Below are 17,411 nucleotides of genomic sequence, written 5' to 3' on the forward strand. Positions count from 1 at the left end.
ACGTACCCACGCTAACGTGCACAGAAGAGCTCCGCGTTCTGGTATGAGCCGGGGAGAACACCGGAACGTTTTCCCAGTGTTTCAGATTTAAAGGCAAATAAAATATCTCATTTCTTCGCCATCAAGTTAATTATTTTGTGTGGAGAGGTTTTTAAAAAGAAGGTCTAGGCAGAAGTGTTCCTGTTTGCTCTGTGTCTAGGGGACTCCCCGTCAGGTGTGCAGAGCTCCGTGTGCCTCAGGGCTGGTGCACGTGTGTCGATGTCTGTGCAGAGAAAACAGCGTGCAGGGGTTGTGGTGCTCGGAAATTTGATGTAGAAAGTAAAAAAAACTCCCAAAGGCCGGTACTTTGCTGCTGCCAATATTCAATAAAGGTACTGGAATGACCTTTTTTTGGCTTCTTTTAAGAGTTACTTGGCGAAAACCTTGCGCAGATTTATTTATTTAATTTTTTGTCTGTGTTTGGTGCACTGAACCTGAGGAAGGCTGGGACGGAACCTTTTGGGCAGGTTTCAGCGAGTGGTGCTGTGCGTGGCGCTGCGTCCGGCCGGGCTGCAGCTCCTCCTGGGCTGTTTTTTGGCTTCCCGTGGCCGTTGTTCGGAGCCTGGCTGTGTGTGAACCTGCCTGCGGGAGCTGACCGGGAAACGCCTTGGCTTCGCTGGTGCTTTTTTCCCCCTCTTTCCTTCACCTCCTAGACTGCTTTTCCCTTCTGCCCCCTGTGGCCAGGGCCCACACAGCGCAGTCCTGGTGGTCCCCAGCCTTCTTCCAGCTGCCCCTCAGCTTTTTGAACGTCCAGGTGTGGCTGAAGGGTTCGCCCCGGGGCTGAGCCTGCTTGGCATCTTGTTCCTGATGGCGCCGGCAGCGCCTCCGCCGCATCCCGCTGAGCCCAGCGGCGCAGGTCCGGCTCCCAGCGGATCCTCCGCCCTCCAGCAGCTGGGGATGCGCAGCAACGTGCCCCGAGGCGGCCGGCTCCTGGGTGGCACGGTGCGCGGGAGGGCTTGGACAGGAGCCCGGGGAGGTTTTCACCTCCTTTGGCCTGGAAGGTGCCGCCAGAAGAGGCGTGGGGTGGGCTGAGGGGGCAGAGCACCCAGCGGGGGGTGCCTTGTGCCTGCCGGAAAGAGGGCACGGCTCCCGACGGGACGCTGACGGCGTCATGTGGGGCAACAGAGCGGAGGGGGTGTTCGAGGAGGGAAAGGAATAACCCGCACCCTCTGGGAGGCTGCTGTCGGCGTGAGACTGCGAGAGCAGGGGGCCTGCACGAGGGCTCTGGCTCTGGAGGCTGCAGGGGAAGGGTGGGTGGGTGTCATCCGTCCCTGCGGGTCTGCCGCGGCCTCGCCAGGTGAAAAGGAAGGAACAGCAGCTTTCCTCGCCTTGTCGCTGTCTGGGGAGCTCGTGTCCCGGGACGCGACCGGCTCGTGAGCCCTCTCCGTTCCGTAAGCCCCCAGGGAGCTGGTTCAAGTGGGCTCGCAGCTCGTGGCCCAGCAGGAGGTGCGTCGTGCCCTCGGCCAGGGCGGGCGGCGCAGCCTCCCGGGGGCGTTTTATCAGCGAGCTGTGTTAGTGAGCGCTGTGGGGCCTGGCTGGGGCAGCGCTCGGGGTGCTCGCCGCAGCTGCACGGGGCTGTGCGAGGGTCACGGGGAAGCGCTTGGCGGCCTCAGGGCTCTCCTCCCAGCTGGGGGTGGCCGGGAGGCTGGGAGGGGACGGCCGGCACAGCCAACGCGGCGGCCCGAGGGCTGCAACTACCGCGGGACAGCTCGGCCATAAAACCGGGGCAGAGGGGCACGGAGCAGGGGCTGGTTGGCGGCTGCCGAGGTCGGGTGCGCTGGAACCTGGCTGAGCGGCCGCCTTCCCGCGGCAGGAGGTGGGTGAGCGCCGCTGCTCTGCTTGTGTTTGTTTTCCTCTCTTACCGCTACTGCTGCCCTGTGGCTTGCTCCTTGTGTGCTCCAGGCGTCCTCCTCCCGTTCAGGGTCGCTGCCGCAGCTGGCCGTGGGGCACACCCTGGGGGCACTCGTTTCAATCCCGTGTGCTCTGGATGACCACCGGGGCTGCGTGGCGCTGGCCCCGTGGGCAGCGGGGAGCTGTGCCCTGGTGCCGGATTCACCCTGGGGGCCAGGACAGACGCGGTGAGCGCAGGAGGGGGTCACCAAGCTGTGGCTTGTGCGGGAGGAGCGAGAACACCGCAATTAACCGGAGCTGGGGTAGGCTGCCGGCGGGCTCGCTTCCCAGCGCTGCCGAAGAGGAAAACACAGAGGCAGGAACGGATCTCAGGTTAGCGCCTCAGGTTTCCGCAGCCTGTTCCTGAATGCGTTTGGGAGGACGTGTGTTAGGGCAGAGGTTGGACTCGGTGACCTCGGAGGTCTCTTCCGACCCAGGCGGTTCTGGGCTTCTGTTCCATGTGCTCCTCGGTAGGTGTGTGGTGGTGCCGCCTGGGTGCGGCGGGCAGCGTGGCGCAGAGCCGCGTTCCTCTCGCGGGGCAGCGGCCGTTTCGGTACGGGCGCATAGCTCTGGAGCAAAGCAAGCACCAAAAGCCGAGTTTGATCTTTAGGCCGTTACCGTGCCCGCGGTTGGTTCGGCGTTTCTAGGGCAGCAGACTGACTTGGGCCAAACTCGAATTCCTCCCGTCTGGGGTTTGTTTGATCCAATGCAGCCGGACCAGCAGAGGCGGAGGGCTCCAGTTCCGACGCAGTTCGGGTGGCGCTCCGCGTGCTGCTGGGTGCGCTTGCACGGACATCGGGGCGTTGCTTTCGTTTATTTTCCCTCCGGTGCTGGCTCCCCGCTACCCCGTGTACCCGTGTGTTCACCCGGGTGCGTGCCGCTCCAGCCGTGCGGGACGCCGTGCTCGGCACCACCTGCCCGTGGGAGGTGGCGAGCGAGTGGCCGCCTTTGCTCTGCCCCCCTTCACCTCTCGTGTCCATCTCAAGCCCTCATCTCTCGCTTCTGCCCTTCCTCTCGCGCCGGGGAGTGAGCGCGTGGGCGCTCAGCTGCTTGCCGGGGTCAGCCCCCCGTGCGCTTCCAGCGCCCCGCTGCTGGGGCAGGCGTGCGGCCCTCTGGTGCTCTGTAGCTAGCGCGTACCCAGGAAATTCGGTGCCGTTGACAGAGACAAAGCAGCAGAAAGTTGTCCTTGCAGTGGCTGTGCTAGACTGAATCTCCTGACAAAGCCTCTCCTGTGGCTAGAGGGAAGAGCAGCCGCCACGATCTTCGTGAGGTCCCACTGCCAAACCTGCAGCTTCAGCCTCGTGCTGTCTGGGACCGAGTTTTGTTGCACGGCTGGCCTGGAGATGTTGCCGCTGTCCACAGCTGACCACTGAAACGGCTTCAAGACGTACGCACCTTTTTTTTTCCCCCACCTTTGACACTAAGAGCTTGACCGTGGCAGTGCTGAGGGATTGCAGTGGTGCTGCATTTCCCTTTTTCTTCCTGGCAGCGCTGCTGGTACGTGCCTCCGGCTGGTGCGCCCTGCGCCCTGGCAGTGCAATTTTCTGCCTCTCGTTATTGGCTTGACTCCAGGTTGGTTTAGTAAATTGTCGCCTTCGTTAACATCCCTGCCTGGTTCGCTTCGCTTGGGCGCCTTTAGCCACGCACGGAGAGTCTGCGAGCAGGCTGGAGAGCTGAAAAAGGGAAGCGGTGAGTTATCGCTGAACGTGCGCTGAGGCTGGGGAGATGGAACAAGGCGCGGCTGGGCTCCTGGCTGCTGCCGCCACGGGAAGGGCTCCTCGCCCGGAAGGTCGCTTCTGGTGTGGTTCTGTTTTGGAGGCTAAGGTAGCGGGTCCGGGGTTAGCAAGCCCTGAACGGCGTGCAGGATTTTGCGTGTTGCTTCTGGGGAAAGTCTCATTTTCACCATCTTGCTCAGTTAACACCTCCGGTCTGGTACGCTCAGCAAGGCCACTCTTACGCTTTTAGCATGCTAAACGAAGGGCCCCCAGTCACTTTGGAGTACTATCGCTAAAACAAAGTCGGAAGAGGTTATTCTCACATTGAGCTGTAGAATGCTTGCTGAAAAGCAAACTAAACTCAAGCTGTTTTGCTTTAAAATGTTTTATTGCAGTAGTGCTCCACGGGGTGAAGCGAGCTTGCGCCCATTTCCCCTTGCGCACAGCCCTGTGCCTTAGGAGTTTTCAGGAGCGGTAAGTTTAAAATTTGTCCCAAAGCAGAAGCCGCCTCCTCTTGGCATTTGCTGCCGGACTGACCGTGCGTTATAGCAGTTGGCTTTTCCTACCTGCCGCTTCCCAGATCCTCGTTTGTGGCTCGGTTAATTGCCTGCTGAGGGCCGAGAGGTGTGTGCAGCCACGTCACGCCGCGAGGTAGCGGCGTGGGAGCGTGCCGGGGCTGAAGCCCGCAGCGCCTGGAAGTCGCAGTGACGGGAATTCCGTTCTCGTGAGCTCCTGGACATCTCCCCTGGGAGCTTCCCGACCCACCGACTTCAGGTTCAGTTTGCAAAGCTGCACGTTTATTTTTAAAATGTTCCCTGCCGATGTGTTCGTCCTCGTTCTGGGCGGCTCTGATATTGTTCTCTCCAACTGCTTTCCAAATCAATTTGCTGAGAGGTTGTTTTGTTCTTGCCCTGCAGTGACGAGAGTTCCAGAGGAGAGCAAACTGAAAGGCAGGAGGTGACTTCGGGGTTGTTTGCGTAATGCTCTGTTTTGAAATGGTCTCAAACGGACTTGGCGGGCCCGGCGGCTACCACTGAACTGCGGTGCAGTTTGCTGCGGGAGGGGGAAGATTTGGTAAGGAGCGCGGGATGAGAGGCCCCGGCTCTGGGGTTGCTGTCTGGTGGGGGTGGGCTCCTTCACGTGTTTCGTGGTGGAGAAGGGACGTAGTTAGTGGTACTGTAGCTGCTGTTTGTTCTTGGACTGACTTCAGGTTTTCCTTGGTTGAAATGAAATAGCGGGATGGAGCGTGAAACAGTGAACGTACAGGTAGGGACAGGTCGCAGGAATTCATCCTCAGAACGTGAAACTTGCTGCTCGTGCGTGGCTCACCTCTCCCAGCCTCCAGCTACGTGCGGGTTTTGAGTTGGGCTTCTCACACTCCACACCTGCCGTCCTTGCAGAGAGCAGTCCTGAGAGAGGCGCCTCCGTTCCCTTGGAAAACTGCCGTCAGGAGTCAGCTCAGGGCAGGTTTCGCCTCAAGGCCCGTGGAGGAGGTGGTGTGGGCGACACCAGGGCCTCGACGCGGAGCGCGGGGTTAGGGCTGGCTGTGCCTGCGTGCCCGGTGCTCCTCTGCTTAGTGACAAGCTGCTGCTGGAACTCGAACCGAGCGCGCTGCTGCAAGGCAGCGGGTTAGCCGGGGCTGGGGGGCTGCGCGCTGACAAGGGCTGGAGCGAGGACTTCTTGGGATCGATTCTGCCGTTTGGGGGGCTGCGAACGCAGGCAGAACCGGCAGGTGAGGCACCTGGTGCTGATGAGCGCGTGTCCGGAAGGCAAAGCCCTGCGGTGTGTCAGCTTCTGTTAGACTGGCGTCACTTTGTCCCATGCTCCCTACTTTTGTGCGTGCTTTACTGCTTTACAGGATCGAGTCCTCGGTGCTTGCAGCTGAAATAGAAGGAGGTGGTTCCCACTGCCACTCTGCTGGTTTTATTCTTGAGCACAGCTTCAGTTCTGAAACGACTCTGCACCTTTTTCTTTCGAGTTGTTTCGGTATAAGATCGTGCCTTTAACATCTGCGAAATGGAAATCTTCCAGACACACAGCTCAGACGCTGTCACACCCGCTGAATGCTTGCAGGATATTGTAGTTTGCCCGTGGGGATCGCTGTGGGAGTGTCCCCCTGAACGCTGTTCTGCTGTCTTCGGCTTGATCCCACAATAACCAGACGCCCAAGCTGTAACCGCTTTGAATTCTCCACATAATGATTTCACTTACAAGTCATACTTGGTAAACATTGGGAGAGGGTTTTAAGACTTTGGCTTACTGCTCCTAACGTAGCTCCAAATTTAAATAGATGCAAACTGTGCTCAGCTGCGGTGTCAAGTCTTAGACAATGCTGTTGAAAGAATGTCCTCGCTGGGTGCGTTATCTGTGACATGGCACTCCTTGGGTACAGCTCGTTTGCTTAACGGCTGTCTGTTGGGTAAGACTGTGCAGCAAAAGGTTTTGTGCAACGGGATTTCGCGTTCAGAGAGTACCACTTAAAGTGTCCTTAAAGTGCTGTTGTGTGAGCTCCCTTGCTTTTCTCCCTGGTTATAGAACCCGCTGCGTGAAGCAGGTGAAAAGATGAAACAATCTAATGCTTGTCTTTTAACTTTCAGCTTTGTGTTGTTCTTGGAAAGTTTCGCACCACTTGTGAATTCCTTGAACCTTGGCATTGCGAGCCCACTTCTGTTGGGCCCTCCTCCTTTACAGCTTGCCCAAATTAAGACGCAGTTGGCTCTCCAGCAATTGACCTCAGTTGCTACCGGCCGCTCCGCACCTCCTTATGCTTGGTTCAATCAGGCATTTCTGAAAAGCGCCATGTTTAGCCCTCGAGGAGCGCTGCCTCAGAGGCCGAGAGGACCCAATCCGTCCGGCGCAAAGCCTCCGGGACCCTTTAGGGGAGGAGGCGCAGCGGGTCTGCAGAGAAAGCCTGCGCCGGGGACGCCTCAGGGAGCGGCGCAGAGATTTTCGGGACAGGAAAGCTTCCAGTGGACGGGCTCGCAGAGGATAAACGTTCGGGTGACTCTGCACAGGGCTGATCCAAGGCAGGTAAAGGTGAAGACGAACCTCCACCAGGAGCAAAAGGGAGAGGCGCGCACCAGTCGCTGGGATAGCAACCCCTGCTCGGCTGGGGCCGCCGCGCAGAAGCCGCCCCCCCCGGCCCGGATCCCGGAGCAGAGTACGAACGCCCAGAACCGCTACACGCCCGAGAGCGCGTCCAGTATTCTGGCGAGCTTTGGGCTCTCCAACGAAGACTTGGAGGAACTCAGTCGCTACCCAGACGACCAGCTGACGCCCGAAAACATGCCCCTCATCCTGAGAGAAATACGGATCCGTAAGATGGGTCATTCTTTATCGGGTCTGCATCCTCCGAGCCGAGGAGAAGAAACGATGGGCGCAACGAGCGGTGCGGCGGTCAAGGGTAAAGTGATTGATTATGGGCACGCGAGCAAATACGGTTACACCGAAGATCCCCTCGAAGTGCGTGCTTACAATACCGAAGTACTGAACGAAGACCCCCTCGAATCACGCGTCTATAACCCTGAAGCATCGGGCGGAGAGAACAGGGAAGACTTCCAGCGAGAGCAGAACGTGGCGATGGGCGTCCCGCCACCTGGCGTGACGTGTAACCCGGTGTTCCCGGTTCAGGATTTAATGAAGCCGGCGGGTTTCCAGAACGACTCCTCAAACTCGCGATCGTTTTTTCCAGCCGAGGCTACGGGCAAGGTGTCCGGCTTGTGCGCAGCGCCCGCTGGGCTCCCCGTGGTGAAGCCGGTGTCGCAGCCCGCGGGGCCGCCCGTCATGCCGCCCATGATGCCGCCCCTGATGCCGCCCCTGGCGCAGCCCATGATGCCGCCCGTCATGCCGCCCCTCGTCCAGCCGCCCGTGAGCCAGCACGTGATGCCGCCACTGGCCCAGCCGCCCTTTTCGGCTGAGCTTCTTGCAGCCGTAAGCCAGCACGAAAGAATTCAGCACGAGTCTGGGACGAGCCAGCCGGCCGCGCAGAGCGGCTCGGCGGCGGGACAGAAGCCCTTCCAGCCGCAGGCCGAGGGGCCCGTGAAGTCTCCTTTTGGCATCGTGAAAGCGTCGTGGCTCCCGGTGTTTCTGCAGTCCGATGCCCAGAAGATAAAAAGACTGCCCACGCCGTCAATGATGAATGACTACTATGCTACGTCTCCGAGAATATTCCCCCATATGTGTTCTCTCTGTAACATAGAATGCACTCATATGAAGGTGAGTGTCTTTCAAAGATTATTGCCTAAGTTGTACTCAGCACCTTACCTGCTGCACTGTTTCATGAACTAATTTTTTATCGTGCGTTAAATGAATTGTGATGCTGTTCGCCAGTTTAAGTGCTTACGTGCTAATTGCAAACTGCTAGAAACCAGGCTAGTAAATCCTTATAACTTTGCTGCACGGCGTGTTCTCTCTCAAACTGCATTTCAGAATGGCCATGCACATTATTATTATTTCTTTTAATGTCGAAAATGAGTTACGCCTTCTGCGATGGATTTTAAGTGACAGAGCAAACCCTTTACCAGTAGGGTCAAATACATCATCTGGGGGACTAAAAGGCGTGCAGAAATTGGGTGCTGGATCTCAGCAGGGTGGCTGAGATGTTCGTGTATGCAGCCCCAGTCCTGCAAAGTCTGCGTTAAAACAAAGCAGCCTATTTATCTGCAAAAATGCAATCTTCCAAATGTGGTCTGTGTGACATTGGCTATTCCAGAGACTGAAGGCCAGCTCTGATGAGTACACAAAATGCTTTCATTCATCCGACCTAGCGTTCGGTTATGAAGCAAGTAACAGTTCCAGCTCCCGACAGAAGGAACTGGGCAATACTGGGAGAGAGAAAATCCCGAAAGCTGTGGATTTTTCGTGAAAGTCCTAAGCTGGATATGTCAAAAATACAGGAGATTGTAATTTAAAATGAAATGGTTTGTTTTTAGTTTAATGTTTAAAGACTAAATAGTCTTCAACAAGCACGGGAAGCCTGTGGGGGACTATTCTCCGCAGTTTGGCAGAACCACGCAGGACTGCAGGCCCTATTTGTGCTGCGTATTAAAAAAGGGAGCGAACAATTAAGATGGAGACAGCTGTATTGGGGACTTCAGAGTAAAAATAAGTGTTCGAGCACTTTCACATTGGAAGCGCTGACGGCCAGGAAGAAATGCAGCTGCTCGGGCAGATTACAAAACTTAAAGGGAAGCGTGATGTAAGATAAAAATGTCTAAAATTGAACAGGGCAACAAATCTGCGTTTGTGTTCATAATTGGGCACAGTACTTTGGAAAAGTGCCATCTGTTTAAATGTGAATTATTCAGTAGCTTGCTTACTGGTTCTTGCTAAAACCCAGTAAATGTTTTTACTAAAAACTTACTGACAAATCAGCTCATTTTTTTGGGGGAGACTTAGATCTACAACTCCTCGTTTTAATGGCACTCGGTGTAGCTGTGTTCTCCAGGCTCCCTGAGCCGGCTGCACCTTTTCTCCTTCTCATGACAGCTTCTAGCTCCAGCATACGTTAACTTGATTCTGAATATTTTTTAGTAATGTACACGAGCTGCTGAGTACGCAGTACATACCGGTTTGGGACAAGCCACATTCAAACAATGATGTTTCAAAATAACAAGATGAATTAGTGGTTTTTTTTTCTTCCCATACTGCAAAAAAAATAAAAGTCTGTTCGAGAACTGTTAGCGTTGTACATTTGTGAATTCTAAAGAATGAAAAAGTCCTCCCGCGTTCAGTTTTACGGTTTGGGTTTACAAATAAAGCTGCTGTCCGCTGTGTGTCGGTTATGTGGCTGGAGGTGACCTTAGACGCTCGGTTTCGCCTTTACAATTGCGCTGGGTGGCGCAGAGGAAGCGATGAAGAAGCCCCTTGGAACTGGAAGGTGAGCGATGGAGCAGCGATGGAGGAGAAACCTACAGCCTCGCGTGGCGTGAGCTGCGCTAGGACAGGGGTGTTCCACGGGGGACAGAGAGGCGGTTTGCCACGATGTCGTCAAAGGTTAGTTCAAAAATAACGGGATAAATTCGCAGAGGCCGTCCTCCGAGGGCCGTGCCTCTGATGGCTCCAGAAGTCCCGGCCTGCAGCCGCCTGTACGCGGGAGGTGAGTTCTGGGCAGGCGGCTCTGCCGCGCCTGCTCCTCCTCCGGCCGCTGCCGCGAGCCCTGCGAGAAGAGGCACTCGGTGAGCGAGGCTGCCTTTGGTCTCGTCTCCCCAGCACGCCTTGGGGGGAACCTGCGCCTTCAGGAGCTGTGCTAGGCCGGAACGGTGAGGCACGGGGACGGCCCAGCTGTGGCGGGCGGCTTGGGAGCGCTGCATTACGAACAGATGCCTTTGTACAGTGGCAAATTGGAAAGATCGGACGTCTTCGGGAAGGAAGGAGACGAGCGAAGAGGATAGCTTGAAACAAGGGTGGATGACGAGTTACGAAGAGGATGAAAGATGAAGAAAACCTTGACTTTATCCAACGCTTGCAGGGACTGAACATCTGAAAACCAGACTGTGGTGTTAAGATAATGGATTTCACAGCCAGAGTGTTCATGTGATGCGCTGTCTCTTTTTTTTTTTTTTTTTTTGTAGATTCTTTTAATCCAGCCTTGTGCAGAAGTACAGACTCGGCTAGGGTTTGTTTTCTTGCCAAGGCTGACACAGAAGCTGCGCTGCCTCTCGGAAGAGAACTCGAGCGGGTTACCTGATGTCGCGTTATTGGACTGACAGAACTGCAGCTGGCTGCCGGCCCCGGCTGCTGCTCCTGGAGGGGCTGCGGGGCTGCAGGGGCTGTCGGTGGCTCAGGCGTGCTGTCTGCATCATCTCAGCCCTCTCGCCCTCGTTCTTCCAGCGTGCCTCTCCCGTAACGGTAGTGAAACTCAGCCAGGGCTTTGTTTTGGCTTGGAGTCGAAAAATGCTTCTGCTGTTCCCCAAAGCATCCGATCAGTTCTCCCTGTGGTTTTTATTTACTTACGTATTTAACTTTGCTTAATTAGTGAGGTCTGATGGAATAAAGCTGAAACGGCCTTGAGAGGTCTGCGGTGTTCCAAAATCATCTAGGGTTGTGCGCTGAGTGCAGCTCATACCGCTCAGCCTGTACGTGCATTTTATAGTTCTTTTGTAATCCGAGAAGAACCCTGCACACCTCTTCGGCAGCGCTATTTATATGGATTTGAAGGTGGCGTTGTGCTGAGGCTCTGCTCAGAAGTCAGGAGTTACAACGTCTTCCATCTGCGTGCCACAGCCACTGAGGTTGCTGTTGGAAAAAGCATTTCATAAGCCCTGCAGCGTTGTCAGAAGGCATGTGCTGGAGAAGGTGGGCCTTTTGGCTTTAAAAATGGATTTGGCAAGTCAGTTGATTCTGAGACGACTTGTGGACCCGGGAGGTGTTTTTAGAAGTGTGTGTGTGTCCTGCAGTGGTTTTTCAGGGAAGAATTATTTTGTTCTTGGTTAGATGTGATCTCACCTCGGTGTTCTCTGCTTTCAAATGTATTTCCAACCTCCCCGACGCATGAAAACGTTCTGTGAATACTTCACAGAGCAGCTTCGCTTTCAGCTGGAAATTGTGGTTGTACTGCAGCAGTAAGGTGTGGTTTCTCTGTCTTCAAACACGTTCTTTTGGAACAGAGCACGGCTGTGACGGTAGCGGCAGCAGGGATCGCGTTTACTGGAAGCCCTGTGCCAATGAGTAGAGCACCACGTTACAGGGTTGCTCTCCAGCTGAAACAGATTTAAAGCGAGGGTCCTGGGCCAGACGACTTCCAGAGGTCCCCTCCGACCTTAACCGGTCTGTGTAGCGGTGCCTTGGGCTTTAACCTGAGTACGGTCCTGCGGGCTCGGGGTTCCCCACAACGGGAGTTGGGCTTGTGGTTACATTGCTGATGTGGAGGGACAAAACACGGTCCCGGTCCCTTTTGCTCCGGGTGTTTCTGTAACTGGTGCTGGGCTGGCACAAGTACCCTGAGACCTGCGGGTCCCGCGGGGTTAGGTAACGGCAATAGAGCTGTGCGCCCCCAGCCAGCGTGGCTTCGTGGTGCAGCGCTGCTGCTGTACAAAGCTGGCTGAGGGCTTCCTCGTGCCGGGAAGGATCCATCTGGGGGAAGGATCCGTCCGGTGGGACGGGCTCGCCAGAGGGACCGGAATCTTTCCGAAGACTGAGAAGGGCGAGGAATTAATCAAGGAGGAGGAATATGCATAAATCGAGGCTGCTGCGATTATACGAAACGCAAGAGGGCATTGGCATAATGAAGACTTGAAGAAGAGAAGAATGTAGGTTTTGTGAGGGAGGAGAATATCTCGTTGTAGGCCTGCCAACCTCCTTAGTGCCCGCTGGACCGGGAGCTAAAGGCCCAGGGAAGCAGAACGGCCTCTGCCGGCCCTCGCGGGCACTGGGTGCGCTTTCTTCCTTCGGGACCGCGGAAGGGGGGCATCTGAAGCCCCATTGCCTTTTGTTTCCGGCAGCTGATTTGTTTCAGCCCTTAAGTGACAGTTTTTCCAATCTAACTTTAAGACTGTGGACAAATAGCATTCTTACGAATGGCATCGCTCAGTAATAGCGTGTTACGAGGACGCAAATAGCTCGTCGTGGGGAATTGCTTGCTCTTTTCACTCGCACGCGTGCCGTGTGCTTCCTGCGCACGCAGCTCTGCAGCTGCGTTGTCCTAGAGCCTGCAAGGTGTTTTAGCTGCACTTAAACTCTTTGTTTGCCGTGGTCCAACTAGGGAGGCTGCTGCAGAAGGGCTTGTGAGTAACGTCTTCTGCTGGTACTCGGACAGCGGGAATGTTTGTGGTGTCCTGAGATGGTTAAGCAGTGTGTCTGTTCCTTCAGGACGTGGAAATAAGTCACGTGCTTCAAATAGGTTGTATTTTCTGTAAAAACGTGTGCAGAATAAATAGTTGGGGTAGCTCTCTTGTAGCAGATTTTAGTGCGGGCAGGCTGGGGGTGTAAGCGCAAGGAGCGGCTGTTTTCACCGTGTCCTCTGGGCTGGCAAAACGCACAAAGCTAACCGTGGTCGCATTAATTCCTCCCACCTCACGTGCTGTGAGTAAGCCATCACCAGCTTTTCTTTGAACCAGTGTGTTCAGCGTTTTTTCCAATAAACAAGAGATACTGCTCGCTAAATGTTTTATAACCTTTTATGTTATAAACCAGCACGTGCTTTCAAAAGGATCATGTAATTTCAGAACAGCAAGGTGTTTTATAAAGCTTGGCCTCTCAGTTGCATTATTCAGCCATTATTGTATCTGAAATACTGAAGCAGCAGGAAGTCGGCCTTTAGGGAGCCTTAGTGATTGTCACGATGACGTGGTACCCTACTGACACGATCCCTACCGACGTGATACCCTACTGACACGCTCCCTACCGGCGTGGTACCGCACCATTTCAGAGCAGTCAGTAGCTCTTGAAGAGCAAGCTAACCGGAGCAGTTGCTTCCACTCGTGCATCAGTTTAGTCCAGTATTACTCGTGTGACTGTGAGAACAGCCTTGGTGCATAGCTTCCTGTAGGGGAGCTAAGTTTGTGGTTGCCCTTAACCCTGTGCGTAAGCAATTCTCGGGTCTGAGGTCTCGCGTTGTACTTGTGGATCAGTCTAATGCCCGTCCCATCAGCTGTTCCCCAAATAAGGCTTCCGTTAGGCTTTTTGGGTGTAGAAATTCACGGCGGGTGACGAGATTCATTGGGCTTTTGAATGACCTTTAGTTGTAACGTGCTATTAGGAGTGATTGTGCTCAAAGCACTGGTAAGTCGTGCTTCCATGGAAATGGTACTTGGCTTGCAGATGCCACGTTATGTCAGGTTCTCTGCTTTATTCAGCTTAATTTGCTGTGTGCGTGTTCATACAGCCTGACAACTCGTGAAGACCGCTAATGGCTTTCCTGTTTTCGAGTATAGCCAGCTCCTGGATCAACCCTTTGTGTTAGAGATGTGGTGCCAGCGGCGCACGGTGTTGATGGAAGTAACAGATTAATGTAATGCGATGCATTTTGTACAGTTTCCACTTAAATTCATCCGTGTTCTGTAGCAGCCTTCCATAATCATTAAGCATTTCCATCGTTTGTGTAAGGAGCGGTAATCTGAAGTGAGAAATGTGACCTCGACAGCAGATAATTTGTTAGTACCGTTTGCTAGCAATGGAAGGTAAAGTATGACAGCGCTGCAGTACGGGTTGTGGTCAAATGCTAACGTTTTCCGTGCTAATCAGACTTCTGTGGATGTCTTCTCTCCAACTAGGACTGGATTCTGCACCAGAACACCCCTTCCCACATTGAGAGCTGCCGCCAGTTGCGTCAACAGTAAGGAATTTGTTTAAAAAGTTCATTTAGTCTAAAAAGTGCTTTCTGTGCATGCACGCGGTCCCTCAAACCATGCTGGCTGGATTTCCGTGGTTCGGATTGTCAGTATCTGAGCACTGTTCTAAATTCGTTTTAGACTATTAGGTGAAGGAAAGTGGCACGCGGTGCTGCTGGTGTCCTGAACGGGAGCTTAGCTCTGTAACAGCTGCTGCGTGTTAGACCAGAGCTGTGCCCAGATGTAGCTCTCTTCACTGACAGTCGTGTTTTTCACATTTAACAGATACCCCGACTGGAACCCCGAGTCTCGTTCTTCGAAGAGGTAACTGCTTTTTGGCTACAGCTTGTGTTTAATTTGTTACTTTTATAAGTATTTGGTAATTAACGCGATTGATTTTCCTGCTTTGTTCACTGACAAGCCGTATTGGCGGCTTCCTTGCCTTTTTGTTGTAAAATGGTGTGGAGCGTTGGCGTGGTTTTTGCCCTAAATTCTTTGAGAAGGTGAGTGGCACGGTGTCCTGAGTTCTTTCACAAGAATGAGAGCAAGCTGTAGGGAAGTTGGAAGGCTGGCACTGTCAGCAGCGTCGCCGTGGGCATTTCTCATAGCCATGCCTCAGTCGGTCGTGATCAAACTGAGGGATTTCCAACTTGTAGACTTAAGCTTTTTTTCCAGTTAAGCCACTCCTGTTAGCAGCTTGAAGTCTATTTGACAGTAGGCTTGCCCGTGCTGGCTCCTTATTCCCCAGACGTTTTCGCCCATAGATCCCTTGGGAAGCTATGGGATCCCAGGCTGAAAAAGCAGTGGAATTGATGAACTCATGTCTCTTCTGCTTAAAACTTTTTCTGTTTACGTTTTTTAAAAACACAGCCTGCAGACTAATTCTGCTTGAATCTCAGCGAGATTATTTTATTGCTTCAGTGTTTGTACCTACTCCAACTTTAACACAAACAGGAATGATAGGACTTTCATTTTTGCTGGCTTGTCCTGTGACTCCCCATTAATTAGACATACTTCGTGGGAAGCTGACTATTAGCTGGAAGAAAAGAAAGCTGAAAATGTAGGTCAGGTTAATTTGCGGAGTGTATCCAAGGTCACTCCATGTTAATAAACAAAGAGCAATATAATGTTAGAGGGAATAAAACAAACTTTTGAAGCTTTCATGGAGAGTAATTATATTTTAAAACTTCCAACTGAAATTGCTGCAGAGCTGCAAGTGCTGCTGCTGTTGTACACACCGGGGATAAAGGGAACTGCCCCGAACTGGAGGAGCTCAATAAACCGGGCAAACATTTCCTAGCACTTCGAGAGTGATCTGTGCTTGCAGGTGGGGCAAGAGTTGGCTTTTTGGGTGGTGCTTCCTTGAGTCCTTGCTGATGACAGCACGTCTGCAGCTGCAGAGTCAGAGCACAGCTGCAGGCACCGACGGCCGGGCTGCGGGAGCAGGCTCAGGGCAAGGCGGATGAGCTCGCTCGGTGCCGTAACCCCCTGGTAGACGGCTTTGCGCTGTTTTATTTTTATAAATGGCTTTGTTTTGCTAATGCATTCAACCATTTCTATTGAGCACAGGAGTAACAGGATTAATGTGGCTTTTTCATGGTGTTTGAAGGTTGCTAATTAAATACCGCTGTCGGACGTGCCGTGCAGGACGCGTTGGAGCATCATTTAGGGGACTGGAGGTTTTTCAGCCGACCTCAGCTAGCTGCTGGCCAGAGGGGTCTTGTCGGCCCCTTCTCCAGTCTGCCAGGGGCAGCCCTCTCTCCTGAACCTGTTCCATCTCAGAGGAACTTGGCCTCTAAAGCAGTGATAGTAAGGCTGGGCGTGGTGACTCAGTAAGTGCTCTTGCTCTGGCTTGCCTTTAACAAACTTAGGAGCCCGTCAGTTGGCATGCGTCGGTCATGTTGTGCTAAGACTTCTGTGTTTTGGTTGACCAGCATATTCTCTTCCCAGTGGGTCTAGGTGTGCTGGGCATGCACGCCATGTCAGTCATTTCCCGCTGTGTCTCTTAGTTTTGGTGCTGAAATTACCGGTGGGATTCTGCTGTTTGTTCTGGCTGAAGGGCGTGCTACATCAGCGACTTTTTGTAACGTGAGATCTCTCGGGCACCATCTGCTCTACCTGGCTTTGAGTTCTGGGGCAGGCGGGGGATGTTTGTCATCGCAGGGTTCAGTACGGGCTGAAAAATTGCCAAGTGGCAGGCCAGCATGCTACAGCCAAGCACTTATCCTAGCTTACCTTAAGTATTTTGGGTAATTTAGAATATACTCAGCGTGTTTTCAAGGTTTTCTCTTTTACTCCTGTGATCTGTTCAGTCCTGTAAGAGGACTGTTGCTGCGATGGATCTCATCCCATGTTCTTTGTCAGCTTGACGTCTCTCGATAGCAGAAGGATGCATTAGATGTGTATTTAAGTAGTTCCGTGGAACCCGTCTTTCAGTCTCAATCAGTCTTACAGATGTCACGGTGCAAGGTTGCTACCTTCCCAAGTAAATTTGGAAGAAGCAGGGAAAGTGTCTTTCTTCATTACTCTTTTATGTATTCTTTTCCTATTTCTGTTCATTTTTCATAACTCTGATGTTACAAGCCGCAGGGCTTTCTTTACAGCTTTCTCTCCATGCAGGTATTTCTCTCCCACTCACTTCTTTTCAGTTCTGTCTATTTAATATTGGTGACGTGGTTACTACAGAAATAGAAGCATGTTTGTTAATAAATTAGGCTCTAAGCATTGTTGATTTTTTTTTTTTAATTTCTCCAGAAAGCCTGTTTGAACAGACTGAGGTTATTTATTTTCTGCTGTGTCGGAACTCATTGAATGCCTTTATTCTGATAGAAACGCTGGTGACAGAAAAGAAAACCAGACCCCGAAGCGCCGCTCCAACTCTGCCAGTCCCAGCCCCAGGCGATCGAGGGTCGCAGGCTCCAGCTATGTTCTCCGGCGGTCGCGATCGCGATCCAGGAGCCCCGGCCGTTTCAGGCCAACAAGACCGAGAAGTCGAAGCCCACGGCAGATGCGACGGCTCAGCCCTAGACACAGGTCAAGGTCACCACAGCGGTCAAGAAATCTGCTGAGAACAAGCCCGCGACCTCCGAGGTCTTCCAGTAATGACTGGTCCAGGAGGGCAACCCGATCTCAAGGTACAGGGTGGATACCACTTATTTAAATGCAATGTTACGCATTCACATTGAAGCTTCCTTTAATTTCAGGAAGACAGAGTTGATTTCTAGAGGTTTATCTGTCATTTTTCACAGCAAATTTCTGTTTTTAAAAACGACTTCTCCTTTTGCTGTTGCTTTGTGAGGAGTGTGCTTAGCAGAAAACAGGCATTCAGAAAGATAAAAAGTCTGACACTAGGCAAGGACGAAACTGTTTAACGGTTCCAAATCACTGCTGAACAACTCTCTTTTCTGAGTGTTTGCTCAGTTTTTAAGCCAGTAAAGATAGTTAAGAATTGAAAACAAGTGAGGATGCTTTCTTGTTCAGCATCAAAAAAAGAAATTTT

At 53.1% G+C, this 17,411-nt stretch overlaps 1 protein-coding gene across 6 annotated transcripts in view; it reads left to right on the forward strand.

Moving 5' to 3' along the window:
- The window catches only part of ZNF638 (zinc finger protein 638), a 54,788-nt gene that overhangs the window by 7,589 nt on the left and 29,788 nt on the right, over positions 1-17,411 (forward strand). For 2 of the 6 annotated variants that reach the window (XM_066997034.1, XM_066997035.1), the window contains exons 2-5: positions 6,242-7,859; positions 13,856-13,917; positions 14,198-14,236; positions 16,742-17,046. In XM_066997034.1, the coding sequence (XP_066853135.1) occupies positions 6,242-7,859; positions 13,856-13,917; positions 14,198-14,236; positions 16,742-17,046 (2,024 nt within the window). Of the gene's footprint in view, positions 1-1,909; positions 4,719-6,241; positions 7,860-7,935; positions 9,639-13,855; positions 13,918-14,197; positions 14,237-16,741; positions 17,047-17,411 lie in introns of those variants that run through there. The other 4 variants (XM_048045652.2, XM_066997036.1, XM_066997038.1 and 1 more) reach the window with 4 other exon arrangements.

The sequence above is a fragment of the Anser cygnoides genome, chromosome 4 (assembly GCF_040182565.1).
Source record: "Anser cygnoides isolate HZ-2024a breed goose chromosome 4, Taihu_goose_T2T_genome, whole genome shotgun sequence".
Classification (NCBI taxonomy): Eukaryota; Metazoa; Chordata; class Aves; order Anseriformes; family Anatidae; genus Anser; species Anser cygnoides.